Source organism: Cicer arietinum, chromosome 5, assembly GCF_000331145.2.
Source record: "Cicer arietinum cultivar CDC Frontier isolate Library 1 chromosome 5, Cicar.CDCFrontier_v2.0, whole genome shotgun sequence".
Lineage (NCBI taxonomy): Eukaryota > Viridiplantae > Streptophyta > Magnoliopsida > Fabales > Fabaceae > Cicer > Cicer arietinum.
The window spans coordinates 70,445,977-70,458,787 of NC_021164.2; the positions used below are offsets into that span (position 1 = coordinate 70,445,977).

At 32.8% G+C, this 12,811-nt stretch overlaps 3 protein-coding genes across 5 annotated transcripts in view; 1 reads left to right on the plus strand and 2 right to left on the minus strand.

Moving 5' to 3' along the window:
- The window catches only part of LOC101500239 (probable glucan 1,3-alpha-glucosidase), a 5,649-nt gene extending 4,267 nt beyond the window's left edge, over positions 1-1,382 (plus strand). Inside the window, exons 6-7 of the mRNA XM_004502926.4 lie at positions 1-91; positions 722-1,382. Coding sequence (XP_004502983.1) covers positions 1-91; positions 722-1,090 — 460 coding nt within the window. The 3' untranslated portion in view covers positions 1,091-1,382. The remainder of the gene's footprint in view (positions 92-721) is intronic.
- A 501-nt stretch (positions 1,383-1,883) lies between these two features.
- Positions 1,884-3,772, minus strand: LOC101500552 (uncharacterized). 3 transcript variants are annotated; one of them, XM_004502928.4, is made up of 3 exons: positions 3,685-3,772; positions 2,403-3,066; positions 1,884-2,247 (listed from the first exon to the last, which is right to left on the minus strand). In XM_004502928.4, the coding sequence occupies exons 2-3, from the start codon at positions 3,009-3,011 to the stop codon at positions 2,035-2,037; spliced, it is 822 nt and encodes a 273-aa protein (XP_004502985.1). In that variant the 5' UTR covers positions 3,012-3,066; positions 3,685-3,772; the 3' UTR covers positions 1,884-2,034. The 3 variants fall into 3 exon arrangements, with proteins under 3 accessions (XP_004502985.1, XP_073224433.1, XP_073224434.1); XM_073368332.1 differs by having other exon boundaries at positions 2,403-3,161; positions 3,685-3,761; XM_073368333.1 differs by lacking the exon at positions 3,685-3,772 and adding an exon at positions 3,509-3,680.
- Positions 3,773-5,373: 1,601 nt separating this feature from the next.
- LOC101501613 (beta-galactosidase 10) overlaps positions 5,374-12,811 on the minus strand; it is an 8,214-nt gene continuing 776 nt past the window's right edge. The window contains exons 4-20 of the mRNA XM_012716515.3: positions 12,746-12,807; positions 12,471-12,537; positions 12,214-12,306; positions 11,891-12,034; positions 11,503-11,591; positions 10,651-10,756; positions 10,401-10,488; positions 10,151-10,269; positions 9,419-9,583; positions 8,964-9,160; positions 8,417-8,526; positions 7,550-7,659; positions 7,286-7,393; positions 7,010-7,120; positions 6,675-6,889; positions 6,190-6,526; positions 5,374-5,758 (exon numbers count right to left, since the gene is read on the minus strand). Of these exons, the coding sequence (XP_012571969.1) occupies positions 5,648-5,758; positions 6,190-6,526; positions 6,675-6,889; positions 7,010-7,120; positions 7,286-7,393; positions 7,550-7,659; positions 8,417-8,526; positions 8,964-9,160; positions 9,419-9,583; positions 10,151-10,269; positions 10,401-10,488; positions 10,651-10,756; positions 11,503-11,591; positions 11,891-12,034; positions 12,214-12,306; positions 12,471-12,537; positions 12,746-12,807 (2,232 nt within the window). The 3' untranslated portion in view covers positions 5,374-5,647. The remainder of the gene's footprint in view (positions 5,759-6,189; positions 6,527-6,674; positions 6,890-7,009; positions 7,121-7,285; positions 7,394-7,549; positions 7,660-8,416; positions 8,527-8,963; positions 9,161-9,418; positions 9,584-10,150; positions 10,270-10,400; positions 10,489-10,650; positions 10,757-11,502; positions 11,592-11,890; positions 12,035-12,213; positions 12,307-12,470; positions 12,538-12,745; positions 12,808-12,811) is intronic.

Below are 12,811 nucleotides of genomic sequence, written 5' to 3' on the forward strand. Positions count from 1 at the left end.
TCCTGCTTTCCAGAGAGGTGGAACCATTCTAACGAGGAAGGACCGGTTTCGGCGAAGTTCCACTCAGATGACAAATGATCCTTTCACTCTGGTAGGTTTTTCTACTGATTTCATGTAATTTTTTTGAATCTGTTCGAATGCCAAGTATCCCCAAGAAGATATTTCTTCTTGCCTTCATTCTGTTTTGTTTCTATTCATGCCCTTTATTTTGTTGATAATATCAATGTTAAAATAGAGTTTATGCTAGTTGGTTACCGATGCTGCTTGTCATCAGGCCATTGGCAGCCCAGCTTAGATCAATGTAACAACACGAGAATGTTTTGCAGTTCAATATCTGAGCTCCACACCTATCTATGATTATGTAGATTTTGAATGGATACATAATATGCTATTTGTCTATTTTAGTCTGTACTTGAGAGGATGTAAACTGAATGACTTTAGACATAGAAAAAATGAGTTGATGCCTGCGTGTGAGTACGTCCTAGCTAGGAAAATTTAAAAAAAGTAATTTGCCTACTTTGGTAGAAAATGGCGGATGGGTTTTTCTAAGTACATGATATTGACTGTTTGAGTAACCTTGTTATTTGTTGCATTCCATGCAACAAATGGCTGCCTGTAAGATTGAGTTGGGAAATGTTGCATGGCTGTACCTTGTTTGTAAATGGAAAGTAGACTACTAGTTTGCTTGATGATAAACTTTTTACGGTTCTCTGTTTGACAGGTTATAGCTCTGAATAGTTCCCAAGCAGCTGAAGGTGAACTGTACATTGATGATGGCAGCAGTTTTGGTTTTCTTGAAGGTGCCTTTATCCATAGACGTTTTATTTTTGCAAATGGAAAACTTACATCTGTGAACCTGGCACCTACTTCTGGTGGAAATGTTCGTCATACATCAGATGTTCTCATTGAGAGGATTATCCTGCTAGGACATGCTCCTGGCTCAAAGAATGCACTGATTGAACCCTCAAATCAAAATGTTGATATAGAACTTGGCCCGCTTTGGGTTCAAAGGGCACATTCACCAGCTTTCATGACCATACGTAAACCTAATGTCCGTGTTGCAGAAGATTGGACTATCAAAATTTTGTAAACTGGTAGTGCAAAAGATTTAGTTCGTTAATTGAGTTCATATGAAGTTCAACTGCAAAAGTTAGCGTAAGGAAAAAAGAAGTCTTGAAGAATGCCTGTGCACAAATACAATTTCGGCGGCTTGTTTAATGACTTAGGATTTGAGAATTTGAGAGATGTATGCTTGGAAGTTGTGACTTCAATGTAGCCTAAGGGATTAAGTTGACAACGATAATTTTTTATCATCTGGAATGGTCATCTGTGTTGGCTTTTGGAAAGTACATTGATGAATGCAATAACAGCTACTTTATATATGTTCCTTGCAAAATCAAATTAGTCAACTATTATGGTTAATGGATTTGTTTTGAGCATTTAAGGATATTGGATATATTAGGGTTTCACATTAGGCCAACTTATCTTCACAAAATTTTTTGTAAGGTGAGCAATATAAACTAAACTCTTTTTTAGGTTGGGACGTTCAACACATCCCTCACACGCACGTCCAGAATTGTCCAGAATTTAACATATGAGACATAACTCTCACTTATAAAGTGTTTTTAGATAGATTATGATCTATGTTAGATTTTTAATATAAAACCAATATGAGACATACTTTCTACGTATATCTCATTTGAGATGAGAATCTCAACTAGATTAAAACCCTTGTTAGTGATAATCCTATTATCAGTTTTTAGGTATATGCATATAGCCAAAACGTTAGCATATGGGAAGAAAATTCCAAGCCTCTAAATTAGGATTAAGCTTGTATGACATATAATATGTATAAAATTATCCAAAACCAAAGCTATAAATAGTTTCCATATATTATGTAATGAAGAGAGCAATTTTTAAGTCATGGATGATGATATATCATATACATTGATTAACTATTCATTTTTTAAGATAAATTATGAACTGTATAAAATTGCTTGCAATACAAGCTATCTGCTAAAGCTAGCTCTTTCATTAATCCATCTTCTTCTCTGATAATTGGGGTTTGTTGAGTGACACAGATCGTTTATCCTCTGCTGTCTTAGCATAAATCTCTCCTCTGTCTTGGAAATACCTCTCAAAAGCTCTTGGAAGGAACCTTGGTATCAAGAACCCAAATAGATTCATTGAGAAATAAGCCAGATTTGCCACTGCCAAACCCTTCCCAAACCAATACCATGCTGTGTCCTGCAATATGCAACAACGCTTGCAATTCATTCATCCTCCATACACATTTGATATAAATAACAACATATTTTTTAATGAAACTAGGGATAGTCCTAAATTTAAAAGTAATAAAGAAGTATTGAAGAAACGAATAAAGAGAAATTGAAATGAATGACCTGAAAGCGAGCATTAGCAGGCAAAGTCTTGTTAAGCCAAACATCATTAATCCAATCAATATCAACAAAGATCCTTCTAATAGTATAGATCATAGGGACCAAAGCTCTAACAGGTGGCGAAAAGAGAGACAAACCACTAATAATATTCTCAGTCAATATCTGAAAAGAAAGCAAAAAAAGATGTGGTGTAGCAGAACGAACAGCATGTTCATCACCTCTTGCAAACCCTCCAAGAACATAAGCAAGTGGCAAAAACAACCCAACAGTTGTTCCAACAATAACATACATTCTAAACATTCTACTTCCTTTGAAAATCTCTTGTTGTGAGTGTGAAGTGTTGGTTGAACCAGTTGATGGAAATGCAAAATGTGCAAGTGCTAAGATGTATGCAGATGCAAAAGCTGGGAATGCTAGATCAAGAAGTGGAACAAGACCACTTGCTGAGAAAACTAATATGAATGCTACCAGTTGAAGCTCTATTACACGTAATGAACCCATCATGCTACCTGCTGCTGGTGGTGCTTTGGTGGTTCTCTGTTTGGAATTTTTTGTTGCATTTGGTAGTGGTGGTGGTGCTGGAGGAGCTGTTGCTAGAGATACACCTGACATTTTCTTTGATTTCACTTATCAAAGGTTAATTTGTTAATGACTAGTTGTTTTGTTCCTACAGCAGAAACATGGGTGTATGAGTTAGTGTAACACATTTTAAACATATTAATGCATGCAACTGTTTTGTCTTAATACTCCTTCCTTGGTAATCTGAAATTCAAAATTTAAGAGAAGAGAGAGATAAGTAAAGTCTGGAGATTTCATATTAGATTCGAACTTGAAATCATCAAATTCAATTTCAATCTAGGTATGTAAGATGTTACTTTGAAAAAGGGTGAATTGGTGACAGAAATTTAAAATAAAAAAGAAATTAATATGTAATTTTGGAGTTTTAAATAATTGGAGACAAATTTAATGTTTTTGTTTCTATAATTTTGTGACTTTAAATGGGTTGTTAATAAATTTGTATGCAAAATTGAAGATGTAGTGTACTTTGATTAATTTAAAGCTAATTAACTTGACATCTCTTGTTTGATAAGAGAACAATGCATAGTTACCTAGCACTGGAAGAACCAAAAGGGTGATGAAAATGAGTATTTGAGAAGGAAAATTCAAAGATTACTATTGCTGGGGTAGGATTAATATTTCAGGTGAAAAAAGAAACAAGCTATAAGAAAATATGAGATAAATAAAAGACAAGAAAAGAAGAGAAGAGATGTTATGTTAGTCTTACAAGAGAAGAGGCAGATTGTAGGTTCAAAAACGAAAGGCGTTGTTGCTCTTAGGAGCGTTTGTGATGATCCTAAATTGATGGCTGCACAAAACATATATAAATGGAAATCTATATATAGCAATAGCAACGTTGTAACGTGTAATGTAGCATGCATGACACTTGCTTCACTTCCACCTCCTCACTCACCATTACTTTGCACGTGTTACATCCTATTTGTTGCTTACCTTCTAACTTAACAATTTTTACATTCTAATTTCAGTGTAATTGAATTTGTTGGTTGGTTGATAATAACAATTTCAATTTTGCTATCAACACCCCTTAATTTACTACCTACACCCCTCAAATGTTTAACAAAATCATAATTTCCAAATTATCCTTTCCTTCTTCCTCTTCATTAACCTAACTCGTCTTTTTTTTCTTTATTCTATCTTTATCGTTTTCATTCAGAAACTTCTTCATTTTCTTCATTTTCTTAAACATTAACCATCATCATCATTAACCATTTTCATAAATCATCATCAATCATCATTAATCTTCATTAATCATCATCATTAATTTTCATTAATCATCATCAATCATCGTTAACTATCTTCAGAATTTTGCTAACATTTATGTGAGCTCAATTTCACATAAGTTTAGGTGAACTGAGTTCACGTACATTTACGTAAACTAAATTCTAGTAAGTTTACATGAACTGAGTTTACGTACGTCGTGTAAACTGAATTATAGTAAATATACATGAACTTAGTTCAAAACATACGTGAAATTGAGTTCACGTAAATGGTTTAATTTTCAATCTTCAATAATTTTGCGATCTTAATTCACGTATGTATACGTGAATTAAAATCACATAAATAATTGATTACGCAATTTTAAATCACGTACGTGTACGTAAATTAAGATTGCATAAATTATGATACTTTTACTTTTGTTTAACGTACGTGAATTTAATTCACTTAACAATACAACGTACGTGAACTGATACAATCCCCAGATTTAAAGAAGAAAAAAAAAATGAAACTAAAAAACAAACCAACACACATACATTTTTAAGTTATTTTAACCACAATGTGACGAAAAAACTGATTGTGTAAGTTATGAGTGAGTTATGAGAGTTTTAAATGATTGTGAAATAGGGTTTGTGAGGTATGGTGATTTTTTGACGAGTCGTGAGATGAGATGAATGTTGATGAAAGTAAGTTATGAGTTAATAAAATTGTAAAAAAATATTATAAATATCATATGACATTTTAAGTATTTTGGTTTTTTTACAAATTTGAGGGGTGTGAGTAGCAATATTGTAACAATTTCTTGATATCATAAAAATTTAGTATTCTAAATTTTCGTCCAATAAATTTTTATAATATTCCACACATAAATTGATTTAAAAATAGAGAATAAAATTAATAAAAAGTATTTAGAAGATTATTGTTCAAAGAAAACTTTTGAAGAAAAAAAAAATATATGTATATATATAGAAACCAAAAGGCAAGACGTTTTTCACTTTTACTATTAGCTCTTTCCAAACCATGATTCATGATTGACAACTGTCGCAAAATTTGTATCCAACTTATTACTTTGATTAATGCATTTCACCAGTTTATTGTAGGAAATAGAATGAATATAGCGATTTGGCTTAAAACGTATAATAAGCAATATATGAAATGAACCATAACTCCTGTGAGAAGATTCATGAATAAAAAATTCAAAATATTACCACTAAAGTGCAGTTTCAGAGCCTCTGAAGAAAATACATTGATTTAGAATGGCTTACACTCAAAGGATAGCACATTTACAGCATATTACCCCTACCATAAATTAAACCTCAGAGCTAGCCTATAATACAACAGTATATGTATTTATATGGAAAAAAAATCAGCTTCTTTGATGCAGCCAAGCTGGCAAAACAAATGGTACAATGCAATGCTTCAATTAACTCTTCCGGATTTGATAACTAGTATTATCAGCTGCAGACAGCTTCCACTGCAAGTTTGGTTGATAAGCCAGAACACAAGTTGGTTTTGAAATTCTCTTCACTTAATTTTATGACACAATCGTTTTTGTTTAGGCACGCCTGCAAAAACATCATAAGTGTAAAGATCTTCAAGAATCAAATCATTTAACATAAAAGAGTATCATTGTTCAAGATCGACGGAACAACATGGGAATACAATCTCCAACTAAGAAGTATCGTTGTATAGATTCTATCCACTAACACACCTAGCATGTTTCCACTAGGCTATTTTTTAGGAAAATATTTTTCCATTAGGCCAATGGATAGGTTTTTAATATTTGTCACAATTGAAAAACACTCGGAAGATTGTTTAGAAAAACTTATGTAAATAATGTATGACAGATCCATAAACCGTTTTCTACTCATTTCCATGAACTTTTTAGGACAGTTGAAAACAACTTATAGTTTATATGAAAACACTTATATGATAAACACTTTTGTTTATTCAAACTGGAAAATAGCAAAACAAATAAGTTGCCAAAAATACATACCTTTTCAACCACTATGCTAGAATTAGGATCATGGCAATCTCCCTTAAGGTAAGCTCCACATTTTCCAGAAGGAGTTCCAAAGCTAGCAAATTTTACAGCAGTTATAACAGTGTTACTGGGGCATGTTAAACGCGCAAAAGGAAGGTTTTTGTTGTTCTCTATCTTATTTTCATGCTCAGAAAGGAGTCCAACAGAGGGATGATCCTTGGCAACAAGGGCACACAATCCAGATACTTTACGTCTCACAAATGTAATCTTTGTTGGATCACCACCTTTCTCCTCAAAGATCACAAGAACATTTCCAGATGGCTTGAACCAAGATCGTGGAACATGGTACCTGATTCATTGGAAGTACATAATGTTTTTTTTATCATAACAAGGATGAGAAAAAACTCTACAAAAGGAACTAAATCTATAATGACTGTAAAAGACAGTGCATTACAGCTCATCAATTTCACTTCAATCATAATTGCTTATAGTTTTACCATTTTTGTGAAGGTTCTCCACAACCAGTGTCACATTTATCTGGATTGAATTTGCCTCTATAGTCACATTCTTGAACACAATCTTCCTTCTTGAATTCACTTATCCTAGGCCAATATCTTCCAATTTCTTCTCCATTTAACCAAGCTAAACCTTTTCCCATATACAACATATCCAATCCAACTGGTTCATCCCCCGGCGGAGCATCCACAATAGCCTGAAAAGCCATGAAATTTATACATTCTTCAGCCAAAAAACAAAAAAAAAAAACCAATACTAAATGAAAGATGGCTATGATGATTTTCATCAGAGAAGACAAAAACAAGAAAGGTATTACCTTGTACCATGTCAATGCCTGCCCTTTTGGTGGTTCTGAAGTAGATGTCCAGTTCACACCATTCAACCCATTTCCCTGGTATATCTTTAGATGTTCTCCTTGTACTCCAATCTGAGAAAGCAAAAAATAGAAGAGATCAAAGGACAAACACTGATAAAAAAAAAGGTTAATTATTCACACTTTGGACTACAATCGAGGGTCTTTAAAAGATTGAGAAGGTAGTGAGACCTGCAGATTGAAATCCATTTTACAATGATAATGCAAGAGGAAAAGTACCTTGTAAGTCCACACATTAGAAGACAAGTCTATTGTCTTGTTGTTGAGTCCCTTAATCTTTACACTTGTTAATCCTGCCCCTACGAAGTCATAAAATGGTCCAGCCGTCTAAACATAGTAAAAAAATGTAATGAGAGTTCAATCATTTAAAGGGTATCAGAGAAATAGACAGCTTTATGGAGTCATTTTCAAATCTCTGGTTTAACAACTAATAATATCTATCTTTTGAAAATTCATGTTTTAATTCTAGACAGTGTAACTCACCTGTAAGCCAACCGTCAAGCTCAATAAAGCGATTTCATTCTTCCCTGCCTTGAGAGAGATGGGATTCTTAAAAGTGAATGGTGAATGGCTACCATTTCCAGACGCAGTACCTAAAAGATAACAAGTTAAAATTATGAAAAAATAACTTGAGAAAAAATAATAATTTGCGAGAGCTTGTGTCCATCTTATTTATGACTATAAAGTGCTGCAATTATATAGTTTCATAAGTCCATTAACACACAGAAATTAAAGAATATAAAAAAAAATTACAATGTGAATGCTTGAAACAGAAAAACATAGCAAACAAGTCACTGATATTCAGACTTTGAAGGGATTGGTTGGGTTAAAAGAAAAGAGTGCATATGAATACATTTTTCTTTTGTAGAATGCTGAAGTGTATCTAATCTTCCCAGCAGCCAATAGACAGAAACAACAGGTTAAAAACATGTAATAATCTGTTTCTTTTCTTCATTTCCTTTACTTCCTTTTTATTTTTCTTTTTTCTAATAATTAATTTTCTCCACTTAATATAAATGTGAAAGAAAGGCTTGTTCACTCATTAAGTAAAGGTATATAGTTATTATCTTAAAACTTAGAAAAACTGAGATTTTATATATTTTTTAGGATAAAAGCGAAACCCCTGTAATTTCATTTTATTTCAGGGAAGCAGAGAATGTCTATGTAATTAACTCTAAGAATAAAATTTTATTCTTATAACACTTAATTTGCAAGGGAAAGATAAAAAAAGGCCAAAAAGGACATAGGATGTAGAGGTTATGCTTAACGATCAACGATTCTGATTTTATTAAACAATGATAATTGATTAACAAATAAAAGCAAAGTGTTGTAAGAATAAAATGTGCTAACCTTGATATTCTTGATTCACAAAAGCATGGAGAGCATGACCCTTGGATTCTATTAGAAGAACTGGTCTGCTTCCTTTCTTTAGGAACTCTTCATTTTCACCAATAGATATGCTAAAATCAACAGAAAAAAGAATTTTAACAGACAATTTATCTACTTTGAAAATACACTTCAATTCATTGTACATGTTTATGTCTATTACATTATATATAAATGAGCTTTTCAGGAAAGAAGGAAGGGAATAGTATCAACGTTTTACAGAGAGATTTTCAAGAATGAATCTAATTTGCATTCTCGGTTCTTCAAGATAACGCTACAGATATATGAACATAGTGAAATAGAAAATGTTCCAATCCTTCCACCAAAAGCAAACAAAAGCCGCAAAATGTTCTAAATCATTTTATGATTATAAAATCAGCATAATCACGTTCAGGCCACATAAATATATATGTAAGACACCAGTGCAATATAATGGACAGACACATTTCAATCCTTTATCTTTTTAATTGTTCAATTTGTTTTCTTAACCATTTTGTACACGGCGACAAACCTTGTTGTATGCCACAGGTAATCAGTGGTATCTTTGGTAGTATTGATGTGGTCGACAAAGCCGTTTTTGACAAAGTCAGCCTTCCCCCAGATTCCTGGGTTCTCCTTCAGTACATCCCATTTAAAAGCTTTTAGACCTTTATCTGATTGCTGCAAATTCTCTGGAATCATTGCAATTATGTTTGTCTGGGAAGAAACCTGTTGAATATTTCATGACTAAGATCAAGGACCGGTAAAAAGAAGTACGTAAACAGATAAATACAATCTTATTTTTTTACATTTATTTTATCCCTTTATTATTAAATTAATTATGATTAGAGTGAGCAGAAAATAGGATACCAACATGATAACTTCCATTGTAGAAAAAGGTGTCATTATGTTACTTATAACAGTGATTTTGGCCATAATTTCAGTTTTGCTGAGCTGCCTCTCGAATAAGAAACAGAGGTAACCTACCTTTGCTGTGTTGAAAACTACATTCTTGCAATCAGGAAGAATGCTAACTGACCATGCTGGCAGGTGATATGACACATTCCGAAATTCAACTGTCTTATCAGTTTTATCATCAACATTAGCAATGAAGGCAGCACATCCTCCAGATGAGTCGGTATACACATCAGCCTGCAATACAGTAATTACCATATCAGCCTATGGACAAATTGCCAGGATTCATTAGGCCACCCTGCTATCAGGTAAAACTTCAGATGCTCGATCCTGAGTGTGAGGTGTGCATTGAGATTCCTGCATTGGATATGATATGGCTTGAAAAATTGTTTGTAAGTGAAAGCTATCACTCGCCTTATAAACAATTTTTCAAGTTATATCACATCTAATGTAAGACTCTCATTATCGCAAAAAATATTTGTAGTCATTTTAACTGTATTGTTGAGTAAAAGGAGAGGAAAAAAAATTTCCTTTCTTCAGAAAGGGACGGAGGGACATGATCATAACATTTTTAATTTTAATTGTAAACAGTCTGTCAAAGGATTCCATCTGCAAGACAAGAAAGTCTAGAAGATAGAGCAACCAATAATTCAAAACCACATAAAAGTTCAAAAGGGAAAAAAACAGCAATTAGAATTTGCATACTATCATTTGGATTGGATGTGAGGGAGGATTCACAACTAAACAAAAGGCAACCAATTTGAACTAGTCATGAGAGTCAAATTTTTAAGGGTTAGAAAATACCTCCACAGAAGGAGCAAGGGAGATATTAACTGATTTGCCATTAAGCAATACATGCTCACATAACTTGATAGCTCTGTGAAGTTCCTTAAGATGTCCCCATTTTGGAAGTCTAGGCAACCCTGTGGTTATATGATATTTTATGATTTAGAAAACTTAGGCATTGATTGTGAGGACTTTTAAAAAATACAGTAAAGAGACATGTGCATGAATTATATAACAAAATATAAGAACTTCCGTTTAGATGACTTACCATACTCGTCTATTGGGGCGTCATAATCATAACTTGTTGTAATGAATGGACCACCTGCTGTACGGCCAAAGTTTGTTCCTCCATGATACTAACACACAAGGATGATATAACGAGATCAACATAAAAAATCTAAAAGATGGCATATCAGTTGAATAAATGTATTTTTTAATGGTGGATCCTAATAAAATAAAATGTATAATTAATTATATCAACTGAAATCATAATTTTTAAAAATAATCATCATCTGTACCATGTAGTAATTATGTAAACTTCCACCTTTCTGGAAGAAACGAGCAACAGAAAAAGCAACATCTTCTGCGGGTCTGTGAGGATCTCTGCCCCCGAAAGTTTTAAACCTTAACATAGTAGAAAATCACAGCAGGGAATAATATTAAAATGAGATACATTCTTATTGTAATATAAGAAGAAAATATTAAACCTTTGCACCCTTTTCACTGCTATTACCTGGGGCAGGGAGAACAAAGGGAAATAAAAGCGTAATTGCAGTTTAGTCTCTATAGTCTATAGAAACTGCAAACGATTAGTTTCCAAAACTTGCATATGTTTATTATTTTCCAGATGCATTAGTATGTCTCTAGCCTTCTACAGAAGTAGCGAACTTAGAATCCATTAACTATTATTTTCAACAGTAAACAATTGCTAAAACTAGCATAAAATGGTGTAAGATCATGGAACCAGTTCCACAAGTCAGTATATGCACAAACTAGTTCAAAATTGTGGTTAGTTAGGTTTGAAACTAATTCTAATGTGGAATTTATGTATATATATTTATTTATATAAAAGTGAAAGATTGTGATTATTAAAATTGTATGCTTATTGACCATTTAATGAATGAGTAACCCTTTCAATTATATTCTATCCAATAAACATCCTTAAATCTAGCTAAAAGAGGATTAAAAGGAAGTGATAAACTTAAAATATTGGAGAAGGAAAAAAATATCGAGTTTTAACTTTTGAAAAACTAGTTTTATCTTAAATTTAGTCATGATAGATACATTATCACATGGTGAACTGAACATCTTGATGCTAAATATGAATAATGGACTACTGGGAGCAAAGGCTTAAATTGAATTCAACATACCATCCAGGCCAGTTCTCAGTCCAAATCTTGGGCCTATTTGGAGAAGTAGGCGTAAATTCATCACAGTAGAATGAGTTGCAAGTATCAATCTGCAAAAAATCATAAATAACCAGGTTATCATCTAAATACGACCTGTTGCATAGATATTTATTGTTATTTACCAGAAAGATAAAACCTTTATTAAAACATTTTAAAAAATAAAATAAAAATTGAAGCAAGTGTAATAATTCAAGATAATGTATGATATGATTTACAATCCAAAATTTTCAACATATATTAACAGGCATTATGATGTGTTGAACATTTTCAAAACACTATTATCTTTACACCATATTTTAAACATACTTACAACTTAATAGCAAACAACTTGAAAACATTATCATCTTACCACAGGATCTGGAGCATCCCACTGTTGGCACATTATCCAAGGGACACTTGTATTTTGAGAAACAGCCATTTTTGCAGCCCATAAGGCATATTTCTTACCATCCTCTTTATAAAAGTTTTCATAGTATCCATATTCATTTTCTATCTGCAATATTGTTATGAAGTTAGATGAAGTTGTCAGACCATACACATTTTAAGGACAAAGTAGACAAGCACATTGAACCAAAGTTACTGAAAAATAGTCGGCCATTGAAAATCCAAGTGAAAAACCTGTCATGATTTAAGGAACTGAAAACAAATTGAAATGTTAAAGGTTATACTTGCCTGGGATAAGATTATGGGACCCCCTTGTGAGGCAAAAAGCTTCTCTTGTTTCATAAGGTTGACTATGTATGTTGTAAACTTCTCCATATGATACTGAACACCAAGGAAGAGCCAAAAAAGTTAGAGTGTTCACAGTTCATTTACTCCCAAATAATAATAATAAAAAAAAAAATAATAAATAAATAAAAAAACAGGATAGAATTTGAAGTTTGAACCTTAACATGAGTTACAATTCAAAGTCCAACATATATACATACCATAAAAGGTTGATTGTATGTCCGGAATACAGTGCCTGGAATATAATGCAGCCATACTGGTACTCCACTGTAAGTAATATACAGCTATGGTTAATAAATATGAAAAAACAATAAACTTTGTAGAAGTGGTTAACAATAATTGATTCCTCCATACTACACCACTTGAGTTACACTTATTTTAGATCTCTTTGACATACTACCTCTCCTAGACTCCTACAACAGATCCTTCAAGAGACCAGAAAAAAAAAATCATAACAAAAATTATAGTGACACACCCAAAATTCCATTCTGCGGCGACAAAAGGGCCAATTCGCAGAATCAAGTGCATCCCGGCCTGCTGA